We start from the raw sequence: 24,403 nt of genomic DNA, 5'->3' as shown, positions 1-24,403 counted from the left end.
TCAAGAAAAACAATTTCCTTTATTATATGTGATATAAAATGAATTTCGCAATTTGACATAATTCAATCTCAAATGTTTACCAAATGTTTCTACCTTCATGGGTAATCCTTTATAGAAAATAAGAAAATAAATGTATTCTGCACTTAGCAAATTGTTTTGCTTCTGGATTGTAGTTACTGATGACATTTCAAAGCATACCTGCAGGATTTTACTTTTAAACACCGTTCTGGGTTACATTTACAATTCACAATGTACAAAAGTTAACGGGAAACATACACTGGTGGAAATATATTTGGTCCTTAAGAAAAAGTAATTATTGAGACATCAGTAGATCTTTTTTCAAAAATGTTCAACCAAGAACAGACTTGTATAAATGTTTGGAGGAAACCTCGACGTAAAAAAAAGTTAATGCGGTTCTTGCAGGAGTGATGCAGATTTATTATTTGAAAATTCAGTATTAGTATAATTTTGACATTAATAGTCCCAAGGTGCTGAATTTTGCATAACAAAATACAGTGGAAGCATTTAGCATCTGATGCCATTCATGGGGAGGATGACACAAAAAATATTCATAGTACAGGAACAAATCTTTAATCACCAGGAAAGAGTTTTCCAAGCTAATTAAATTAATCTTAAAGATCAACAATGACACAATACCATGCAATTCTCATTAAGGGTGCTGAAATACGTCTATAATTGAAATATCCTGCCACACCCATCACTAGTGCTTTCAAAACCTGTAATAAAATAAGATCTGCATCACAGCTGCTAAGGTCTCAACACAGGAATACATCCATGATTCCTGTATCATGTCCATGATTCTTTTATTGTGTCCATGATTCCAGTATTGTAACTCCCAAGTTAACAGCATATTCACATGTCCAAATAAAACAAAACTTTTTGTCCATCAATTACTGTGCTTTCATTTTCCTGTCAGTCTGTGGCTCCCTCAGGAATGAAATGTACAATTTACTCCAAGAGTAGGTAACACCCAGCGAACAGTATACGGAAATGAGCAACAGTGGCACAAAGGGAAACCTCTGCTGCCAGGGCGTTAGGGGATAAATCATCTCACAAATAACTTGCAGAGGAACAAGACCGCTGAGGTAGATGGATTCAGGCAGGTTTAGAAGTGATCCCTCTTTCCTAGATAGGGAAGATGATCAGTTAGAGATTCAGCGGATTTACCATATATACCTTTTTAATTCAATAAACTGAACGTTTGAAGTTGAAAATATTTTAAGTGGGATTCGGAACTTCTGTGGAAACAGGATGAGGCAGATATTGCTGGTCAAGATGAAGTGGTGAATGTCCACATTGCTTTAACTACATTTCAAGAAGTGAAACCAAGATGAGCTACCGTGCCCTGTCAGAAGGTTCTGGATAAAACTCTACTGATTTGGATAGATTATTATGCCCTTGTTGCATTAGTTCTCATCTAGAGTAGTTATAAAAAGAAAGAATATTGCTGTAAATATACAACAGATCAATCAACATCTGAAAGACAAGAGATTCTTTCTTCATGAATGTGAGAATCATCCAATAGAATCACAGAATTCCTACAGTGAAGGAGGCCATTTGGCCCATCGAGTCTGTAGTGACCTTCTGAAAGAGCATCCTAACTAGGCCCAATCCCCCACCCTATCCCGTAGCCCCCAACTAGGGGCAATTTAGCATGGCCAATCCACCTAACCTGCATATCTTTGGACTATGGATGGAAACTGGAGCACCCAGAGGAAACCCACGCTGACACGGAGAGAATGTGCAAACTCCAGTCAGCCGAGGTCGGAAATGAAGCCTGGTCCCTGGCGCTGTGAGGCAGCAGTGCTAACCACTCTGCCACCGTGACGCCCAGCAGGCCATGCTAGCAGACCTGATGTACATTCCCAACGATTCCTGTCATCTATAAAGAGCAATACTTGCTCAAATGTTGTAGTGGAACAGATCTTTGGACCTCCAAGTGCAATGGGACAGAACAATAAAACATGTTCCTTTGCCCCACCATGGACTGTTTTAGGCTGTGGAATTCACTTAAGCCTCTCCATCCTTTAAAGTGCTCCTTCAAATCAACCTATTTGATGAAGATAAAAGTGAATGCTAGAAATCAGAAATAAAAACAGAAAATGCTGGAAATGCTCAGCAGGTCTGGCAGCATCTAACTTCATTGCAGTGTTAATGTAAGCCTACCTGTGACACTAATAAAGATTATCTGTGGAAAGATAAACAGAGTTAACACTGAGTTCATATGACTCTTCTTCAGAGCTCTGAAGACTGACTTGAAACGTTAACTGTGTGTGTCTCTCTCCACGGACGCTGCCAGACTTGCTGAGTTTTTCCAGCATTTTCTGTTTGACAAAAAGTTTAGCCATTTGTCCCAAGGAGCTCAGTGTCAAAAAATTCAGCTAATATTCCTGGGAAAAGACTTGGGGTATTTTCTGGTTTCCACAATCACCTCTGAGTCATCAGGGAGCAACATAATTTGGAAACTAGGCACTTAAACATGGTTGGGATAGAAAAGAAACTACTTAAAGAAAATACATAAATGCATTGAGTTAACACTTTCTTTTATTGGTTGTAGGAAGCCGCACTTCAGCCACAAAGTGATAAAAAGGAAAGCAAGGGGGAAATCTTCAGTCTTTAATTTCTCCAACCCTTCTTTACTATTTCAGATGGATTTGCTCTAAGTACAGGAATGCTACCTATTGGTGATATTATGGTAGCCCAAAAGAGAGGGACATTTGACATTTGATTTGAAGGTTTTTTCATGTGGATAAAAATAGAGCTTTTACAAAACTGAAGAAGTAATTTCAACAAAACTCCTTCTCTCTCGGCTTTTCTTCCCATTTAAACAGTAATTACTGTATTTAAATACTGATAACGCATACTTTCACAATCTCTACAGCAGAATGTTTTCCATAGATTTCTACGGTGGAATAGATACATTTGAACTCACCTGAACAAAGCATGCAAAGCAGAGAAACTGTATACAGTGAACAGCAGCATGAGGCAGATTTTGAGTGGCATCTCTATAAAGGATAACAGATCAGTACAAAATCAAATGCATTGCACTGAATGCAGGACAAACAAGAGTAAAGTCAGCAGCCCTACACTGCCAGCAAGGCGTCACGCTTGCAGGGAACAGTCGAACATACGGCTCAAAATCTGTAGCCTCAGTTCTCTGCCTTTGAGTTCATTGCCTGCAAAAAGTATGGAATCAGTTTACAAACTCTATGATATCGTCAATGTGAGATATACTACCCACTACAAACCTCTTGTGGCCGATTTTGATTTAGAAATGGTTCCTCGATACACAGAAAATAAATAAGCAGGTTTAATAATTTTAACTGTGTGGCATGTTTATGAGACATGGCAAATGAATTACAAGGTAGCAACGGGTAACTGCCAAAGTGATCAAATTTATTCTAGGAATCTAGTTATGGTTTATATTAATGACAGACAGGGTAGAAACATTCTGGATTCAAATGCTTAACAGAGTACAAGTCAATCATAGGAATAGTTGCAGACCATTCAATCCCTCAAGCCTATTCTGCCTATCAATTAATGAATAGCCTTGGGGTGCTCTATTCCTGCCCTGCTGCTGCCCTCCCCCCAATCCAACTACGCCCCTCCCATCCCACCGAGCCCCAGCGCTGGCCCTCACAGAACGAGTTTCACGCTGGGTGGCTATTAACTAGTTATAAGACGCTTAGCATTCCGGTTGTTGATCTTAATGCAGTAACCTGGCAAAGCCACTAAGAAAAAGAAGCTTAATATATTTTCATATAATTCTTAAAGTGAGTGGAAATCAGTGAATAAAATGCATCTATTTGTTTAGGGCATCCACAAAATTAAAAAAATATATATAAATGAGCATCTTATCCTTACCTGGCCCCGTGAAGAGGAGTGGGAAGAGGGAAAGATGCCCTGCTGTTACTAAGATGAGATATGTTCCAGCATCGTTTCTATTTTGCACAGCAAACAGGCTGAGAATTTAAGAGAAAAATATTGCAGCATAAGTCCAGCTTCTTTGGAACTGACAAAAAAGTAACTGCTATTCGTTTACTTAATAGATTTACTCCAACAATACAATATATTATCGGAGGTGAGGAAATCACGTCTCTTGAATCTTAATGTCATGAGATAAGGATAGGAGTCAGTTATTTTTAGAAAAATGTTAAAATAACAGACAAGAGGAAATAAGTTTATAAAATTCTGGTTACAGACATGACCATCGTTGTTCTGTTAAAACTGTACATGATGCTTACATAAAAACATAGAAAATAGCAGCACGAGTAGGTCATTCGGCCCTGCTCCACCATTCTTTTTTTAAAAAGTATTTTTATTAAGGTTTTGCAGAATTTTTCATAATAAAACAGAAGTAACCATAGTAACAAAACAAACTAGAGTGAACATTAACATAGTGCAAAACGAGAATATACAATAACAATTAAATAGACATTACCCCATGCGACGCAGTATTCCCATACCATCCCAATGAAGCACTCACCACCCACCCCCTCCCCCCCCACCCCCACGGATTGCTGCTGCTGCTGACATTTTAATTTTCCCCGAGAAAGTTGACAAACGGCTGCCACCTCCAAGTGAACCCGAGCGTAGACCCTCTTAAGGCAAACTTTATTTTCTCGAGGCTGAGAAACCCAGCCATATCGTTAACCCAAGTCTCTACACACAGGGGCTTCGAGTCCCTCCACATTAATAAAATCCGTCTCCGGGCTACTAGGGAGGCAAAGGCCAAGACATCAGCCTCTTTTGCTCCCTGAACTCCCGGGTCTTCTGACACTCCAAAGATCACTATCTCTGGACTTGGCACCACCCGTGTGCTAAGCACCTTGGACATTGCCCTCGTGAACCTTTGTCAGAACACTCTAAGCTCCGGGCATGCCCAAAACATGTGGACATGGTTTGCAGGGCTGCCCTTGCACCTCATACAACTGTCTTCTACCCCAAAACACTTGCTTATTCTCGCTGCCGTCATGTGTGCCCGATGGACCACCTTAAATTGAATTGCTCCACCATTCATTATGATCATACAACTCAATAGCCTATTACTTCGAGCACTTAAGATTCTGCAGATGGATCACCATCTTCGCTCTCAAGTTATATTACCACCTTCAGTCATTGCAAATCACTTTCTTTCATGTTGAAAAGGGCAAAATAATTGAACCTTTATAAAGAAATACCATACTAGACCTATGACTGTGCTTTTCAATAGTCTTTGTATATTAAATTGTAATCCTACATATATTACAACATATTAATGAACTTTAGATGGTTGTAAGTGTTCGCACTATTTATTACAACCCATTCAAAAAACACTTCTGCCTGCAGAAACAATATTCATTGTTATATGGTTCTAGAGGTGCTGGTGTTTTTCCAGTATCTCAGCATATGTGCTTTCATCACGTGTAAGCATGAACACTTGGATGGATGAATGGCTCCACCAACATCACAATTTCATTCCTAAATCAGCCATGCATATTTGGTGTTAAATTACGGTCAGTCCTGTTTTATCTATTCTACGAACTGGACTGAAGGGCCCAAATTCATTTCATACATTTACTGCCAAGAGCAAGAAGGAACTTCCATCCTACCAGCAGTCAAATTTAGTTAAAGGACAGAATGGAAATCCAGGAGAACCATGGAGCATCAACTGTCACTTAATAAATTTGAAATCCATTTTTCCATTGATCAGGACGTAGAATAGAATCATAGGATCCCTACAGTGCAGAAGACCATTCAGCCCATCAAGTATGCACTGATCCTCTGAAAGATCACCCTATCTAGGTGCACTCCCTTGCTCTATCTCCGTAACCCCACCTGACCCGCACATCTTTGCACTGTGGGAGGAAACCAGAGCACCCGGAGGAAATCCCTGCTCCGGGGTGAACGAGCAAACTCCACACAGTTACCTAAGGCGGGAATTGAAGTTGGGTCCCTGGTGTGGCGAGGCAGCAGTGCTAACCGCTGTGCCCTCCACATGTGCCATTGTTAAAACTAACGGACCTTCTATACCAATGAGGCATCCATGCTACCCACTAGGGCAGCACGGTGGCGCAGTTGTTAGCACTGCTGCCTCACGGCGTCGAGGTCCCAGGTTCGATCCTAGCTCTAGGTCACTGTGTGTGTGGAGTTTGCACATTCACTCCGTGTTTGCGTGGGTTTCGCCCCCGCAACCCAAAGATGTGCAGGGTAGGTGGATTGGACATGCTAAATTGCCCCTTAATTGGGAAAAATGAATTGGGTACTCTAAATATATATATATATTTTTTTAAATTTAGATTACCCTATTTTTTCTATTAAGGGGCAATTTAGCGTGGCCAATCCACCTACTCTGCACATTTTTGGGTTGTGGGGGCGAAACCCACGCAGACACGGGGAGAATGTGCAAACTCCACACGGACAGTGACCCAGAGCCGGGATCGAACCTGGGACCTCAGCGCCGTGAGGCGGTTGTGCTAACCACTAGGCCACCGTGCTGCCCTCTAAATATATTTTTAAAAAACAATGCTACATACTGCTAAACCTCCAGCCCCTGAAGACACAAACAGGTCAAAACCGCAAAAGAGAAATGCAAAATAGAAATGAGGTGCTAGGGCTTTGGGGGCTGGTTTACCAGTGACTTGCGACCCCTGCATATTTGCAGTTTGAACATGCCTGTAACTAGCTCATTACCCCATCCATTACCAACGGGCTCCTCACATCAAGATCTAATATTTGAGAAATATTTCTGCTTCTGGCATTGTAACAGAATCCCCATTATTGATATTACAAAACGTGCTACAGTGGTATTGAACTGCACCACTAAGCAAACAAATTTAAGATACCTCAATGGCAGTATCGCGATGAGAATGGCTTTTTCATGCACATGCCAGCCAAACATGAACGACCCCAATGCACAAAGGATGAGGCACTGAAGGAACCCTCTAGGTCCTCGAGGTCTGAGCCAAAGATGGAGAATAGCAGGCTTGAAACAAGAGATATGGAAAGGTATAAGACACTGGTTAATAGTTGAGGCAAAAAAATTCTTTTGTGTTCTCTACTGGCCATTTTGCACATAATGAAATACTCACACCAGCATTCAGCTTCAAAAGCAGAAAATCAATACAAAACTCGGAAACTCCTCTCATCAAATGAACATTGCTATCTTTACATCAACCAATGCCAAAAAACATAAACACCAAAGAATGATGTTCCATTGAGAAAGTATGTGCTGGTACTGACCATTATTGAGAGCAATGTACAGACCAATGTTGTGAATGGCGACACAGAAGGGAGGACACTGTGCTGGAACTCCTGCACTAAACCGCCCGTCATTGATGCTTTTGAAAGTTTAGCAGGATCCAGCAGTTGCAACTTTACATCTGTATCGGAAAAATAGAAATGACCTGTCAGTTGTTTGGAACATTAGCTTTTTGTTTGATGAAATAATTTAATATGATAGTTACAGAAATAGCACCAGCAACTGGTAAGAAATTAACTTCAATCTGGTAAATATCAGGACTGTGAAAATATAATTTCCTGAGTATTTATTAGTTTTCAATGTTCAGATAAAGAATTAATTTTTCTTCCCATTCACTATTGACAGTTCAATATCTTAGAGACCAACACGTTAAATGTCTGAGATGTTTAATATATTAATGTCCGATATAAGTAACCAGACCGTACCAATGATAGATAATACTTTGTCCACCACATTGTACAGAGCCCAGAAATTTGGGGCCCAATATGCATGACAGAGACCTCGCTTGAAGGGGAAAAGTCGTGCAAGCACCTGAGGCAGCTGACCCTGGGAAAGAAAGAAACATCTATTAATAAACAGCTTGGGGAATTCTGTGCTTGTGTCTCAAAATTTCCTTCAGGAGCATACTTTTAAGTAAAGGCCTGGTCTATTACTTGGTAAGAAATCTTAACATTTGTTTTAAATTATTACTTATTTTCAAATTAAACATATGCTGATATTCAGCTCAATATGAGGAGGGAAGGTGATCACTGATCAGAAACTCAAATGGACCAGTCGCACAAATGCCACGGCTACTGGAGCAGGCGAAAGGCTCAGAGGCTTGGTATTCCGTGATGAGTGGCTTCCCTCACCTCCTTACTCTCAATGCCTCTCCACCACCTACAAGGCACAAGTCAGATATGTGAGACAATATTTTTGACTTGCCATGGTGAGTACAGTTGAAATAATACTAAGAAACTAACACCACCCAGGATAAAGCAATTTGCTTGATCAGTACTCCATATACTAGCTTAAATATCCACCTTCTCCAACAAAGAACAAAGAAAAGTACAGCACAGGAACAGGCCCTTCGGCCTTCCAAGCCTGTGCCGACCATGCTGTCCGTCAAAACTAATATCTTCTACACTTCCTGGGTCCATATCCCTCTATTCCTATCCTATTCATGTATTTGTTAAAATGCCACTATCGTCGCTGCTTCCACCACCTCCTCCGGCAGCGAGTTCCAGGCACCCACTACCCTCTGTGTAAAAAAACTTGCCTCGTACATCTCCTCTAAACCTTGCCCCTCGTACCTTAAACCGATGCCCACTAGTAATTGACCCCTCTACCCTGGGAAAAAGCCTCTGACTATCCGCTCTGTCTATGCTCTTCATAATTTTGTAGACCTCTATTAGGTCGCCCCTCAACCTCCGTCGTTCTAGTGAGAACAAACCAAATTTATTCAACCTCTCATTGCTGCAGGATATACTGCTGCAAGATGTCAAGGTTCCTTCAACAGCACCTCGCAGATAATCAAAGGATTAGGACAGCGGACACAAGAGTGCACTAACCTCAAAGTCAACATTCAAGTTCACACACCATCTTATCCTGAACACGTATCGTCATTTCCTCATTGTCATTGGGTCAAAAATAAGAGTAAAAGAACTGAATTTACATCAGTAAAGAAACAAAAATTAATATTTGGTGCTTCAGCAATATTGTTATTGCAACTGTTCTCAAGATCTTACATTGTCCCTGATGACACCATCAGCAATTGAAGGATAGCAGCATGTTTTCAACTATAATTTGCAATTTAAATGCATGCCCTGCAGAAGAATAGGTATGTATGAGCTATGAGCATATATTGGGCTTGGAATGGACGAACAGCAAATGTCAGGAGATGTGAAAGAAGTTGTGCAACTCTTTGTGGCAAACGTTTTTGGGTCATGATACTATTAGGTAATCTTACCCTGCTAGGGTGCTAGAAGTACGGCGTCTTCTCCCATCTCTATTCCCAAGTATTGTAGATAATGCACACAGCCTTCAATATGGCTAGCCATGCCCTCTTTCTAGGCATGTGTTGCTGCCTTTGGGGAGGATGTCCTTGAGTGCTAAATCAAGCAACATTCCTTGTACCTACCTCATGCAATAGGTCAACTTCATCCATCCATGATAGTGGATTTGTGGCTGTGCCCTCTACTGTTTGCCCACTGACTCGAATCTAGTATCTCCCTTGAGTTTTATCTTCTAGTTTCTTACCCTGCATATAGCCTTCAAGAACAAAATAATGTTTGCCCCCATACACAGCCACTTACCTTTAAATGGCTGCATCCTTGTCAATATTTTCAGCAGCGATTTAAGAGTTTCTCCAGATATCCGCAGTATATCAAGTATGCTTCCTACTCTTGGGCTAATGTTCACAGAGCGCATATTACAAACACAATAACATGTTTGACACTGGAGTCTTCTGGTATTGTGGAAGAACTGCACAACCGCCCGCAATATAAATAAAAGTATGCTCAACGGGAATCCGAGAACATCAAAGTTACATCTTAAATGCAGAGAAATATAAAGTACACAAAAGCGTGTTTTAAATTCAATTTATCAAGCTCATCTTTACCATGGCTATGAAGGGCCCAAAGGAAACAGCAAAAACAGAACAGACTATAGATCCCAAGGCAAAAAGACGGGAAAAGCTGAAACTCTTCCACTGGATAGATCCATCTTAAAAATAAACACAAGGAACAATAATGACAAATTATGATTTGAGGACATTACAAAAGAAAATGTGTCATTAATTACAAGCCAAGCAATGAGAAAATTAAATGATGAGGCATTTTGAATCCAAAAGGTAATATTCACCATCCATACCCATTAAAAAACAAATCAGACAGCTTCAACGTTGCTTGCTTTTTTTAAACAAATACTTTCACATAAACAGAGAGTGGAGATATTGGGATAGTCAGTTTGAATAGGTCACTGTGACTGAATGTCAGACAGCTAAATTAACAATCAAAAAAATTTAATGATTAATTGTTAACAGAGAATAAAAACATAAGAGATTAGTGGAACAGGTTTACACATCCACTTTTTCTTAGGCCTAACATTAGGACCAGAAAAAAGTATAGTAATAAAATTGTTCTTGAAAGTTTTGTTGTATCTTCATTAATCATGGTATTCTTGGAGAATAAATTCACAAAAAGAGGTAATATCAAAATTACTAGAATGAAAGTAGAAAAATATTTTCATGCAACAATGTATTAGGGTCTCCAATGCTTTACTGCAAGTGCCTTTTGTAGTTGAGGTAATCAGAACATTTAGTGCAGAATTAGTTAAATATTTGAGGAAATTATGAAACATTTTGATGTCAATGCTTCTATAAACTAGTATCCCAAGCAAAGCCGGTTGCCGCAGCGAGAGAGAAAGAGAAAGAGGAATTTTCCTGAATTGGTCAGCTAGTAAAAGTGCTTCTTACGGTAAACCTACTTTACAAAAGTTAGAGCACAAAATGAATCAGAATGCTGAAATACAAAACAAAATAAAGCTTAGCTTGTACAAAGAAGAATGGTTAAAAATTAACACAGGAAGACAAATTCAGCAGAAATTAAAGATTTAGCCTTTTGAATATCCATCATGGATAGAAAAGAAACACTTTCTGTAAACTTCTGACACTAATTATAATTAATCGCTCTCTGACATCACGTAGCAAGTCACTCTGTTGTATCATAGCGTTATATTGCCTTTGCAAGGCATCAGTAGCTTCATTTGCAATGTAAGCCTACTTGTGACAATAAAGATTATTGTTATTAGTAGTTGGAATTTGGCCCCTCAAATCTGCTCCTCCATTCAATAAGATCATGGCTGATCTATTTGTATTTAAAATTCTACATTCCCATCTACCCCTATGTCCTTTGATTTCCTTGCCTAACAAGAAATCTGTCTCCTTCCACCTTTAAATTATTCAATGATCCCATCTTCACCCACTTCTGAGGCAAAGTTCCAAAGTCGCACAACCCTCTGGAAATCCTTTTAAGGAGCAATTGGATATAGCAAGAGGCATTTTCGGGTCATAATGGATGAATGAATTGAAGATGGGCCTTCCTCAACTGATATTATCTTGTGATCATTTCACAAAAGACAACATTTGGTTTAATATAATTTCCTACTCCACTTTCTTTGCTGCTTTTATACTTTTCTCCCCTGTTCTGCACACCTTGGCACCAACCCTGTAATTCTTCCCTGCTTTTCATTTTACAAATACAAGTCCATTAAAGGACTAAACGGAGCTGTACATTATCTCAATTTGTTTTTTAAAAATCAGTACCTGGTGTGTTCATAGTGAAGCAATATGAACGTAGTAGGTAAGTACCATAGGCGGGAGCCACATAGAGAAAAATGTGCTTAAAGTTCATCAGGATTGCAAATAGTAATGCACTTTCCAAATGCCTTTCCTGTAATAAAACCAAATATTTAATTATTGAGTTCTGTGTTTTTGTTAACATTAATGAGTATAAGCCTATTCACATTCCTGTGATTAATGTGTACAATGAGCAAACACTGAGGAGAATAGCATTCAATTATTTATGAGTTATTGGACTGAATTTTGCAAATTACCTGAAACATCCGTGCAATGGAAAGAAGCATCAAACCAAATAAGAAGCCATTGTACTGAAAATGAATATCTGGGTTTGAGTTAAGGAATATTAAGCATACAAACAGAGAAGCTTTTTAAAATTAAAGTCAGCACTTCTTCCCACATCATGCACATCCAAATCAAAGAAAGGACATCTGCTCTCTATCCTCTATCAATGAAATTCAAGGTGAATCTCCTTCTAAGATTTGATCCCACGGAAATTACCTTTCCAAAGTAGCTTCTGAGCAATATGTGGCATTCTGGAAAGTTACAATGTCCTATTTATGTATTTAGTGAATGCAAAGTCCCTAAACCAAGCAGTTTCTTCCGGTCTTGCTGCGTTGAGTGTTGACTCAGCTGCGTCTGTGGATCGGACATCCTTCTATAATGTGGTGCATAGTTTGCACTCTCCCACAGGAACATGGGGGCTGATACAAATGCTCCATCTCTGGAGGTTGGCCAAGCAGGGGCTGTGGCTGGTCCTAAACCTGTTCAGGGTGGACCACTCTTTCCTTGGAAGGCTGAAACCAGGCAGCAGTTCGGTTGGGTTTGAGACCGAGTACATGTTTGTCATGTCCAATGATTCCCACTCATTTGCCAGTTGGGATTTGCATTGAAGTCTTGTGTGGGAGGGTTTTTCTAGATTGGCCTTCTTGATGAGAGTCATATATTGGATGGGCTGAATAGATCAACATGAAGTGGCGGATGGGGGGCATTGCAAACTTTTTCCATCATTTTGTGGGTTGTTGCAAGTCGGTGGATATGTGGAAGAGTGATCCTTGCCAGGACAGGGAGCGGTGTTGAGCCTAGTGTTCCAGCAATGATATGCATGGCAGCATTCACCTGGGTGTCCAATGTGTTTGTGTGTATGTGTATGTATATGTGTGTGATAATCTTGACCAAATGAGGGTGCAGTATTCTCTTCAGAGTACGAGTGCTGAGGTTCAGAGGATGGTGGTAGCAGCACCCCACGATGAGCTGGCTAGTATGGTAATCAAGTTGTTTCTGGACTTCACCTTGGCTGTCATTGTTTTTCGATGTTCTGGAAAGTCACTCCAGGGTATGGAGTTGAGTGGTTGAGTTGAGTTGAGTATGCAAGTTAACTTGCAGCCATTTATTTGGATGTTAAGTTGATGTTAAATTGGCTTTTCCATTGTAAAGATGGAATAAGCTGGATACTGTTTTTACAGGGCTTGGCTTTAGTCTCCATGTGTTGCAGTATTGTTCAAATTCTGTTAAGTCTTCATTTAGAGGGCAGCACGGTGGCCTAGTGGTTAGCACAACCGCCTCACGGCGCCGAGGTCCCAGGTTCGATCCCTGCTCTGGGTCACTGTCCGTGTGGAGTTTGCACATTCTCCCCGTGTCTGCGTGGGTTTCGCCCCCACAACCCAAAAATGTGCAGAGTAGGTGGATTGGACACGCTAAATTGCCCCTTAATTGGAAAAAATAATTGGGTAATCTAAATTTATTAAAAAAAAGTCTTCATTTAGGTGTCAAAGTCGGAGGCTTGAGTTGCGAAGCTGATGTTATTGGCATATATGAATTTTCAGGAGGCAGTTTTGGAAGATAATATGTGTACAAGTTGAACAGGGTTGGAGCCAGTACTGAGCCTCGTGGAGTCCATTGGTTTCTCTTTTCCATGTACTTTTTGCCTGTCCAAGGTGAACTCTGAACCTTTGATTGTTCAACAATGTTCTGATGCTTTTAGTCGCGAGGATGGGGGCATGACATCTTTAGAAAGAGGCCGCTTGTGCCAAATGGTGTAGTAAGCTGTGGGGGGTCAAGGAACACAGCACCTGTCCTGAAGATTTTCTGAAAGTAGTGTTCAACATCCTAACATTCCATAACCCCCATGGCAGTGCTATTAGTCAAGATATCACTAAAAATATTGACAACTAGGTTAGCAAGTTGTACACCTTTGTTTAGCATTAAAGATATCAAAACTATCAGATAAAGTCCTCCATGTATAGTGCTGTTGAAGTAAACTCATTTTTACTACCACCGCCATGGTGTGGTGGTAATGATTTAAAATCATAAATTTCTCTAAGAAATATGCCCACAGCCTCTACCATTATAAAACAGACTAAAGTGTCATAAATTAATACAAGTTAAGGCACGTCATATTTACTTACTAAAATTAACTAGGAACAACGATAATGTTTTGTCATGATGAGGAAAATGAAACTAACTTAAGGCATTTGAATCTGTGTACTATTACCCTTTAGTTGTTTTAAAGGATGTGCTTTATAATGTTAAGGATACGATCAACAATCAATAATCCAAAGTTCCAAATTAACAGCGCTGCAAGTATAAAAGCTGGTCCCTCCATTATTTCCTTTGACTCTTTTATTCTATTTACACACTTGCAACACCTTTAAAAAAGGACAAATAAAAATTCTCTTACTGATTATTCCTTTTCCATTTTATTCTACGGACAACTGGATAGTGCAATGATTTAACACACATCTTTCACCTCGGGGATCATGTTTTGAATTGCTTTTTAATTGCGGTTAACTGTGCGGGCAACAAAATTGTTAAAAGTGAATACCAAGGATTTTCTTTTGCACATTTTGTAGTTGTACATACTGTAGGAGCAACACTGCAGTGTATTCTAAATGTGGCATTTCTAAAGAATAAAACAACTTGTAATGTTGATCACCAGCCACTGCAAGACTGATGTGCTTTCCCCTCAACTCAGTAAAGTTTCTGACTGCTATAGGAAAAATGGTGCAAAGCACTTAGGAGATTTTGCTTTGGTTGCATGTTAAAATGACAATGCCTTATGACGATCATGTAATTTTAAGCAGATCATTTTAAGTTAATTCCAAAGATATCCATATACTGCCTTTAAAAGTATTTAAAATGTCAGAATCAAGATACAAAGTCTATTTGTAGGGGAAAACAGAAAGACTTGCGGTCAATGTGACTTTTTAAAACAATCACTTTAAATCCATTGTTAAGGAATGAGACTATATCAATCAATGTACATAGAATTCTCTCTACGGTCATGCTCCATTCTCAGGTTTACTAGACTACGCCAGTAATGGATGGGTTGCCTTATGGGAAAGAGTGGAGAAGTTAGGTTTGTATTCACTGGAGTTTAGAAGAGTGAGAGATGACTTGACCAAAACTTTTAAGATCCTGAGGTGTATTGACAGGGTGGATGTGGAAAGGATGTTTCCTATTGTCGGAGAATCTAGAACCTGGGGTCACTGTTTCAAAGAAGGGGACACTCATTGAAGAAGAGATGAGGAGAAATGTTTTCTCCGAGGGTCGCGCAGGTCTGGAACTCTTCCTCAAAAGGTGGTGGAAGCAGAAGGCAGGATTAGAGAGGTTCCTGATTAACAAGGGGTGGAAGGCTATTGGGTGTAGGCAGGGATGTGAGGTTGAAGTTACAATCAGTTTGATCATGATTTTATAGAATGGTGGAACAGGCTCGAGGGGTAGAGAGACCTACTTCCGCTACTAATTTGTATGTTTGTATGTAGTATGGATGGTGATGAGCTCTCAATCTTCCAACAACATTATTTTTCAGCTGGCTACTGGGAATATGGAAATTACATAGATTGCGTGGGAACTACCTGGACTCCATCCCAGCTCCCTCTTTAACAGTGTAACTGGATTGGTAACTCAGCATAGTGGGGAATTACTATTAATAGTTTTAAAAACAATGGCTGCACTACCCTCATCGACAATCCCAGGACACAGGAATCAGGAAGAGATATACATTTCTCATCAGCTACAACTGGGCACCACGAACCATGATTTTTTTCTTGTTAGCTTTTTCTTTCAAAACACAAAGCTAAACAGAACGCTCCTCCGCTGAGGTGTAATAAATGAGTTGCAATGCCAGATACTTTTTGAGACTGACAGTTCACCTTTGTTTGAAAGATATCACTGGCTGACTTGATGCAATTATAAATAATTAAAGTGGAACTCCTCCAATGGCTTAGTAGCTAATGCATTACGCAGTGTGATACCGAGCCACATAAAGGTTCCAGGGTTCAATCCTGAGTTAGCTGATTTCAGCCTGGGATAGTACAATTGGCTGCAATATCATTAGGCTGCTCTGTGCTGGAAAGTGCATGTGTGGAGATCAGATGAGCTTCACTCTGCTTAAGAAACACTCTCTTATTGTTGAATAAACTACTGACACAAAAGATGAAGAATGGCCATTTGGGCCTGGTACCAATATAGTACCAGTATCCATAGAACCATATCTTCAAAACAATCAGCACTTTCAGGGGAGCAAAATTTATTTTTTGAAATCAACACTTTAAACATGTAGTGATCCTCCACTTCTCAAAGTTGGTAGTTTCACAAATATTTTATGATTACTGATATTTAACTTTTCAAATGTTCATATTTGCTCTACAACTAATAAATAACTAACACGAGCTTTTAAAAAATAAATATAAAGGTAATATTAAGACATACTCCATCACTCCATAAATAAATACTACGTCCACGAGGATAACGGAAAGTCGCTGAAATAGGATTGTTGCGTTACTGGCATAATTAACATTCTGGACAACCAGCATTTCCTTGTCGAAATATTGTGCAACAAAGGAGAGTAGATATTCAAACCATGCAAAAAATGGTGGATAGTCCAAAGTCCACTGTGACGTTGCCTACATTTGACGTGAGGGTGGGTGGGTGGGAGAGAGAAAAAACAGAAGGATTAGAAATAATGGAGAACGAGAAGAAAATAAAAGTTACATTTGACTTAATTATTGGATCAACTAAAAGATGTTATTTATTGAAATCAAGCAAATATCGTGAGAAGATTTTGGTTATATGACTATTTTTGCTAATGGCCATTACTATAAGTGGTCTTACACAATTATATAAAGTTACAATGCAGAAGAAAGCTTTAGATTTAACCCACTATGCATACAGTGACTCTGAACAGAGCAATGTATTGAATTCTGCTTCTTTCCCTTATCCATTTAAATTCATCTTTTTACAAATTTCTATCCACCTTCCATCACAAATTCAACAGAAATTATTGTTAATAAGCTTCTGTTAAAGGTTTTGCAGGGGGATAGTCAAGGAGGCAATAGACAGGTTTTGTTACAATTTGTTTATAGAATAGCCAAATACAATTTATGGGTGAACAATAAGTCTATATTTTCTGCAGGAATGTCCAAGGTAAATCTAAATAGGCAGATTGAAATAAAACCCACCGAATTTTCTTTTTTCAACCAAGAGTACAAATTCGGAGCAGGAGAAGACCTTTCGACCCCCCAGGTTTGCTCCATGATTCAATAAGATCATGGCGGATCTGATTGTGGCCTCATCTCCACATTCCACCGGCCTACCCTCGATAACCTTTGACTCCCTTGTTAGTCAAGAGTCTATCTGCCTCCACCTTAAAAATAGATGTATTTACCATAAATATCTGAAATCTACATTCAATATCTGATCTGTTTGCATTTACCAATCGATTTCCCATAGCATTAGAGTCGTAGAGGTCTGCAGTACAGAAAAGGCCTTTGGCTCATCATGTCTGTGCTGGTCAAAAACAACCACCTAACTATTCTAACCCCATTTTCCAGCACTTGGCCCATAGCCTAGTATGCCTTGGCATCGCAAGTGCACATCTAAATCATTTTTAAATGTTGTGAGGGTCTCTGCCTCCACCACCCTTTCAGAAAGCGAGTTCCAGGCTCCTATCACCCTCTGGGTGAAAAAGTATTTTTCGCACATCCCCTCTAAACCTCCTTCCCCTTACCTTAAATCTATGCCCCCTGATCATTGATCCCTCCACCAAGGAGAAAGGTTTCTTCCTGTTTACTCTATCTATGTCCGTCATAATTTTTAAAATCTCAATCATGTCCCCCCTCAGTCTCCTCTGCTCCAAGGAAAACAACCCCAGTCTATCCAATCTCTCTTCATAGCCAAAACTCTCCAGCGCACTGTAAACCGTGTACTGGTAAATCTCCTCTGCATCCTTTCAAGTGTTAACACATCTCTCCTATAATGTGGATTCAAAACTGAACACACTACTCTAGCCAACGTTTTATACAGTTCCAGCATGAACACTCTGCTCTTAAACTCTATGCCTTGGCTAATAAAGGCAAGTGTACCATGTGCCTTCTTAGCCACTGTGTTCACCTGCCTTGCTACCTTAAGGGAAGAATGTATATGCACACCGAGGTCCCTCCGATCTTCGGTGCTTCCCAAGGTCCTGTTCATCATGTATTCCCTTGCCATGTTTGCCCTGCCCAAGTGCATCACCTCACATTTATCCAAATTGAATACCCACACCATCCCTTTCACTAGGCACACCGACACAGAACATTCATTTAGAAGCCTACTTACATCCTCCGGCTCCACACACAAATTATCACTGTGGTCCTTAATGGGCCCTATTCTTGCCCTAGTTTTCCTTTTATCCTTAATGCACTTGGAAAACAACCTAGGTTTTTCCTTTATTTTACCAGCAGTATCCTTATCCTTCTCCTAATTTCCCTTTTAAGTTCCCTCTTGCACATTCTGTACGCCTCTAGGGTTTCTGCTCTTTTGAGCCCTCGATATCTACCATAAGCCTCCTTTTTACTTTTTGTTTCATAAGGGGAGTCAAACAACTCTATTACTTGTGAAGAAGGGTTCAAGAGATAATTGGATCAGGATGAGGAAAAGTAATTCAGTCACCATTTTAAAGCCATATTTTGTTCTTAAGATTTTTACTGTTACTTGGATTTGATATTATCCATTTAACATAGTAAAAATCTTACAGTTTACACTGTCCCACATTTAAAATAAGAACTACTTACATGCATGTAAGCTTATAGTATAATGATTTCCTCCTGCCAGTGGTGTCACAACAGAGCCTATTTTCGTGTCATCTGAACTGAGAAACGACTATGTTCCAACTCCAGTTTGATGCTTTCCAAACGGTTTTAAGTTTTTCTGTTTAACTATATTCTATTTTGATATCAAAGTATCAGAAGAATAAGGACAGAATGCATGGTTTTAAAAAGAGGACTGAATTGCAGCTGCGTACTGTGCCCTCTAATCCTCCTGCAATTGAAACCTATATTTGTATAATAATATAATCTTTATTATTGTCACAAGTAGGCTTACGTTAACACTACAACGAAGTTACTGTGAAAATCCCCTAGTCGCCACACTCCGGCGCCTGTTCGGGTACACAGAGGGAGAATTCAGAATGTCCAATTCACCTAACAAACACGTCTTTCGTAACTTGTGGGAGGAAACCAGAGCACCCGGAGGAAACCTGCGCAGACACGAGGAGAACATGCAGGCTCCGCACAGGCAGTGACCCAAGCTGAGAATCAAACCCGTGTCCCTGGAACTGTAAGCAACAGTGCTAACCACTGTTGGAAACCATCCATATTTAACCATTTTGAAATATTCCAGGCGTTACCTTTACAACTGAAACTGTACGATGTATAGTTCTAAATGCAATTCGAGTACTGTGAACAGATTCTACACGCAGACATAAAACAGGAAATAAAACCAGGAGGTGGTGCACAGGGAGTGAAAAGTCTGTTTCCGAGCATCGGAGCACTGAATCACAAAGAAATAATTAAGCAATGTTTACATTTTACCCTGGTAAATGGAGGAGCCTTCAAAGAGGCATCTACGTTCACAATTTTTAAAATTCATTTATGGGATATGGGCATCGCTAGCTGGACCAGCATTTATTGCCGATTCCCAATTGTCCTCAAGATGATGGTCTTGAAACACTGCAGTCCCTGTGGTGTAGGTATACTCAACGTTCTGTGAAGGAAAGGGTTCAGGATTTCTACCCAGCGACAGTGAAGGAATGGCGATATATTTCCAAGTCAGGATGGTGAATGACTTGGAGAGGGACTTGCAGGTAGTGGTGTTCTGACGTGTCTTTGTCCTTTTAGGTGGTAGCAGGCGTGGGTTTGGAACGTTCTGTCTCAGGAGCAGTAAATTCAGGACATAGTGTCAAGTTAAATGATGATGGTAAGATAAGAGGTCACAGGTCTAAGCCAACAGAAGATAACCTTGCGGCTGCAGCTTTCACATAAAAGGGTTCAGTTCATGGAAAGAGTTTTTGGAGAAAGTATAAGTCTGGAATCAGATAAGAAACAATTGGATGTTATGATGAGCAGAAATGAAGATCCTCTGAATGCATCAAATAAAATGGTCGTTCTCATTTATATCATGACTGATAGGACATGACAGGGGCGGCACGGTGGCACAATGATTAGCACTGTGCCTCACAGTGCCAGGGATCCTGGATCGATTCCGACCTTGGGTGACTATCTGTGTGGAATTTGTATGTTCTCCCCGTGTCTTACGTGGGTTTCCTCCAGGTGCTCTGGTTTCCTCCCACAGTCCAAAGATCTGCAGGTTAGGTGGATTGGCCAGGCTAAATTTCCCTTAAGTGTCCAAAGGTTAGGTGGGGTTATGGGGTTAGGTCAGGGGAGTACGCCTAGTTAGGGTGTTCTTTCAAAGGGTTGGTGCCGATTCAATGGACCGAATGGCCTCCTTCTGCACTGTAGGGATTCTATGACAGAAATGACTGAGTTGTCATTGCACATTGAACACCCTCATCTTTCATATATCATAAAGCTACATTTAAAGCATAAAGACTTACTTCATAATACCACTGTGAAACAGGTAAACTGTGAGTAATTGCCAGCCAGTTTCTGTGGACTTCAAAGTCTGTTGAATGACTGCAAATGAAACAGTCAAATAATAATTAAGCATTTCATGGAAATAGATCAGTGACATAACTTTCCCAAATTACTGAAATGATAAATACACCAAATCAGCTGTTCACACTTAATGGTCATGTTTGCTGCAGAATAGTTGCACATCAATTAAACAAGCTGTAAACATGAAATATAAAAGTTAACAATCTAATGGTGTGTAAACGTTTATCAAAGTGTGATCATGGTATGATTGAGCTTCAAGTTTCATTTGAAAGGGGGAGATGCGAAAGAACTGCTAATCTTTAGGTCAGGCTAACTTCAATGGGAAGAGATGGAGATGGTCCACAGTAACCTGGTGAAAATTATTCATGAGCAAAATGACAGATGATCAGTTGGAGGTGTATAAAAAAATGTAATAATTAAATCCCAAGGAGGGGGCAGCACGGTGGTGCAGTGGTTAGCACGGTTGCCTCATGGCGTCGAGGACCAAGTTTCAATCCCGGCCCTGGGTGACTGTCCATGTGGAGTTTGCACATTCTCCCTGTGTCTGCGTGGGTCTCACCCCCACAAATCCAAAGATGTGCAGGCTAGGTGGATTGGCCATGCTAAATTGTCCCTTAATTGGAAAAAAAAGAATTGGTACTCTAAATTTATTTTTAAAAAATAAACCCCTAAGGAGCACAAACTTTAATTACCAAATTTACCAAAATTCCCAAATACCTAATTACCACATACAACTGAAGAAGAGACGACATAAAATTAAAAGGCACACTGGAATGGCAAAAATAACAGACAAGGCAAATGGAAAAGATTCAAAGAGCAGCAAAGGGTGACAAGACAGATAGTAAGAGCGAGAAAAATAGAATAAGAAACTTGAAGGAACGTCAAAGTCAACACAAAAAATCTTTACAAGTACATAACAGAAAACAGGGTGGTTAAGAGCAATGTGGGTCCTTTAATATTTGATTAGTGATATTATAAATGAACATAAAGGAGTGGTAAACGTTCTGAACTTTGCATCATTATTTACAGTAGAGGAACAAAACAACAGACTGGACATCCCATGAAAACTAATATTGATCAGGGACAGAGACTCAAAATAATTAACATAAGCACTAAAGAATGGTAAACCCCCAGAATTAGATTGTTTTCATTCTAGCGTTTTAAAGGAAGTAGCTGAGAACATTGCAGCTATCCTAACTATAATCTTCTAAAGTTTTTGATTCAGGAACCATCCCTTTAGATGGGAAAATTGAATGTAATTCTGCTACTCGAGAAAGGTAAGAGTGGGAAGCCTGGGAACTATAGAACACTTAGCTTAACATCTGCTGTCAGGAAATTTCTAGAGTCCAAAATTAAAAATTCAGTGACTGGACAACTTGAACATTTTGAGTTGATCAGGGAGAGACAGAATAGATTTGTAAAGGGAAGGTCATGCCTGATGAATCTGACTGACTTGTTTGAAGTAGTAGTCACAGGTCTTCCTATGAATGCTATATATATATATGTGTTTCCAGAAGGCATTTGGGAACATCCCTCATAGTGACTACAATTGAAGGTCACAGAATTGAGGACATTTACTGACCTGTTTGAGAATTTGGCTGAGCAGCAGGAAACAAAGAGATGGGACAATAGGATGGTCTGATTGACAGGATGTGGCCAGGTAAGTGAAATCATGTTGAACTAATGTAATGGCGTTCTTTGAAGGAGCCACATGTGTTTCGGATAAAAGGAAGCAGTGGATGTACTGTACTTAGATTTTCAGAAAGCATTTGATAAGATGTCACATCAAAGGTCACAGCGGAAAATAAAAGCTCATGGTGTGGGGAAAACATATTGGCATGGATTGAAGATTAGCTATGTAACAATAAAGAGTTGGTATAAATGGGTCTTTTTTTGTTGGCAGGATGTAACAAGCGGTGAGCCACAGATATCACAGATATAAGTGCAAACTCCACAAGGACAGTGACCTGGGGTCAGGATCGAACCCAGGTCATTGGCACCATGAGGCAGCAGCACTAACGACTGCACCACCATGCCACCCTCTTTTCTGTAGTGCCTCAACTTTTTACAATACAATGATTTGGTGTATTTCTGTGAGATGAGGCACTAATGGAGTTTAATTTTTTTTTTCCAATTAAGGGGCAATTTAGCATGGCCAATCCAAATATGCTGCACATCTTTGTGTTGTACAGGCGAGACCCACACAGACATGGGGAGAAAGTGCAAACTCCACAGTGCCTCAACTTTTTACAATTTATATAAATGAATTGGATGAAAGGTTTAACGGTATTGGTTGCTAAATTTGCTGATGATACAAAGATAGATAGGGAAGTAAATTGTGATGAGGACAAAAGGAGGCTACAAAGTGATATAGATAGGTTAAATGAATAGGCAAAAATTTGGCAAATGAGAGTATAGTGAGAAAATGTGACATTGTCCATTTTGACAGGAATAAAAAAAGCTTATTATTTAAATTGTGAGAAATTGCAGAGTCTGAGATGCAGATACATCTGGGTGAGCTGGTGCAATCACAAAAGGCTAGTATACAGGTACAGAAAGTAATTAGGAAAGCTAATAGAATGTTGTTGTTTATTGTGCGGGGAATTGATTACAAAAGTAGGGAAGTTATGCTTCTGTCATATAGGTCATTGTTGAGAACACATCTGGTGTATAATGTACAGTACTGATCTCCTTATCGACAAAAGGATGTAAATGCATTAGAAAGAATTCAGAGGAGGGTTACTAACTAATACCAGGAATGAGCGGATTGTCTTTTGAGGCGAGATTGGAAAAGTTAGGTTTGTATCCAATAGAGTTTAGAAGAATAAGAGGCGTCTTGATCAAAACCTTTTAAGATCCTGAAGGGTATGACAGGGTGAATTTGGAGCAGATATTTCCTCTGGAGGGAGAATCTGGAACTAGGAGTCATTGTTTAAAAACAGCATTCCACATAAATGAATTACAAAGTTACAAGTAGACCCATTTTACTCTTGAGTTAGAATGAGATTCACTCAACTTGGTTTCATTCCACAGTGATGACTCACTGGATAAATGTATTTGGCAGTGAGATACTGCACCGATTCGTATAAAGAATGAAGGGGCAGTTCAGGCCCACAGCTTTACACCAGATAGGATCTTGTTGACCTGGCAAGATGCACTAGACAGGCTGGGTGCCCTTTAAACTACAAGAGTATTGAAATATGCTACCTGGGTAGAGATGGAGGACTAGAATCCCTTAGGTAGGGAAGAAGAAAATAATCCAAGATCAATGTCCAGGGAAAGTGTATCCATGGGTGGACAAGATTGAGTCGGTCATTCTGTCTCTACCCTTCCCCAATGTAAGTACCTTACAGTAACAATCCACAGGTACAAATAAGAATGTGGCTTTGGGTAAGGCAGTGGGCATACCCATTAGCCGAGTTACTGAAATTAAATGGCTGCTGAAATGGAGAGAACTAGAAACATCCCCAATTACATACACTGCTTACACCTGCCCTTCAACTTTAGCGTGAAGATATAACCCTTAAAACGCGTCTCCGTTTTCAAAAACATTTGATGCAAATCTTTTTTTTAAAAACTGCACTTATAACAGCTGCAGCTCGAGGCCGCTCCTCTCCACGGACCTGCGCGGCGAAAAATACTTTCATTAAAAAAATTAGTTTTGAAGATTAGACCCCTGTGCCCGGGGCAGCTCTTACTAAGCCGGGATAAGCAGAGACTTTAACAGGGTCACACCGAGGGCGAGTGGCACGAACCAGCTCCAACTGCTCGCACTGGGCGCCGCCATTGCTCTTTCATTCAACTTTATTCAAACTGGCAGTCAGCTGGTGCGAGCAAAGCAACTGACTGAGTGAAGGCAATACTGCAGCA

At 40.0% G+C, this 24,403-nt stretch overlaps 1 protein-coding gene across 2 annotated transcripts; it reads right to left on the bottom strand.

Annotated features, from left to right (window-relative positions):
- On the bottom strand, positions 1-24,340 carry alg8 (ALG8 alpha-1,3-glucosyltransferase). 2 transcript variants are annotated; one of them, XM_038818182.1, is made up of 13 exons: positions 24,232-24,340; positions 20,473-20,551; positions 16,311-16,504; positions 14,136-14,245; positions 11,855-11,922; positions 11,565-11,691; positions 9,861-9,964; positions 7,687-7,807; positions 7,243-7,382; positions 6,846-6,985; positions 3,886-3,983; positions 2,954-3,026; positions 1-1,146 (listed from the first exon to the last, which is right to left on the bottom strand). In XM_038818182.1, exons 1-13 carry the CDS (start codon positions 24,318-24,320, stop codon positions 912-914), a joined length of 1,578 nt encoding a protein of 525 aa, XP_038674110.1. In that variant the 5' UTR covers positions 24,321-24,340; the 3' UTR covers positions 1-911. The 2 variants fall into 2 exon arrangements, with proteins under 2 accessions (XP_038674110.1, XP_038674111.1); XM_038818183.1 differs by lacking the exon at positions 24,232-24,340 and adding an exon at positions 23,741-23,997.
- Positions 24,341-24,403: the final 63 nt, after the last annotated feature.

This window comes from Scyliorhinus canicula, chromosome 14, assembly GCF_902713615.1.
Source record: "Scyliorhinus canicula chromosome 14, sScyCan1.1, whole genome shotgun sequence".
Classification (NCBI taxonomy): Eukaryota; Metazoa; Chordata; class Chondrichthyes; order Carcharhiniformes; family Scyliorhinidae; genus Scyliorhinus; species Scyliorhinus canicula.
Note: the sequence above shows the minus strand (reverse complement) of the source record. Positions and strands in the feature narration are given on the sequence as shown.

What these genes read in the sequence shown, in the direction of transcription:
- alg8 (XM_038818182.1), bottom strand. Translation starts at nt 24,320, where the DNA reads ATGGCGGCGCCCAGTGCGAGCAGTTGGAGCTGGTTCGTGCCACTCGCC. An exon ending in ATCGCGATACTGCCATTGAG is followed by an intron (nt 3,984 to 6,845) that starts GTATCTTAAATT and finishes TTAAATTCTCAG; the next exon opens with CCTGTTTGCTGTGCAAAATA. An exon ending in ACTCCTCTTCACGGGGCCAG is followed by an intron (nt 3,027 to 3,885) that starts GTAAGGATAAGA and finishes TATCCTTTATAG; the next exon opens with AGATGCCACTCAAAATCTGC.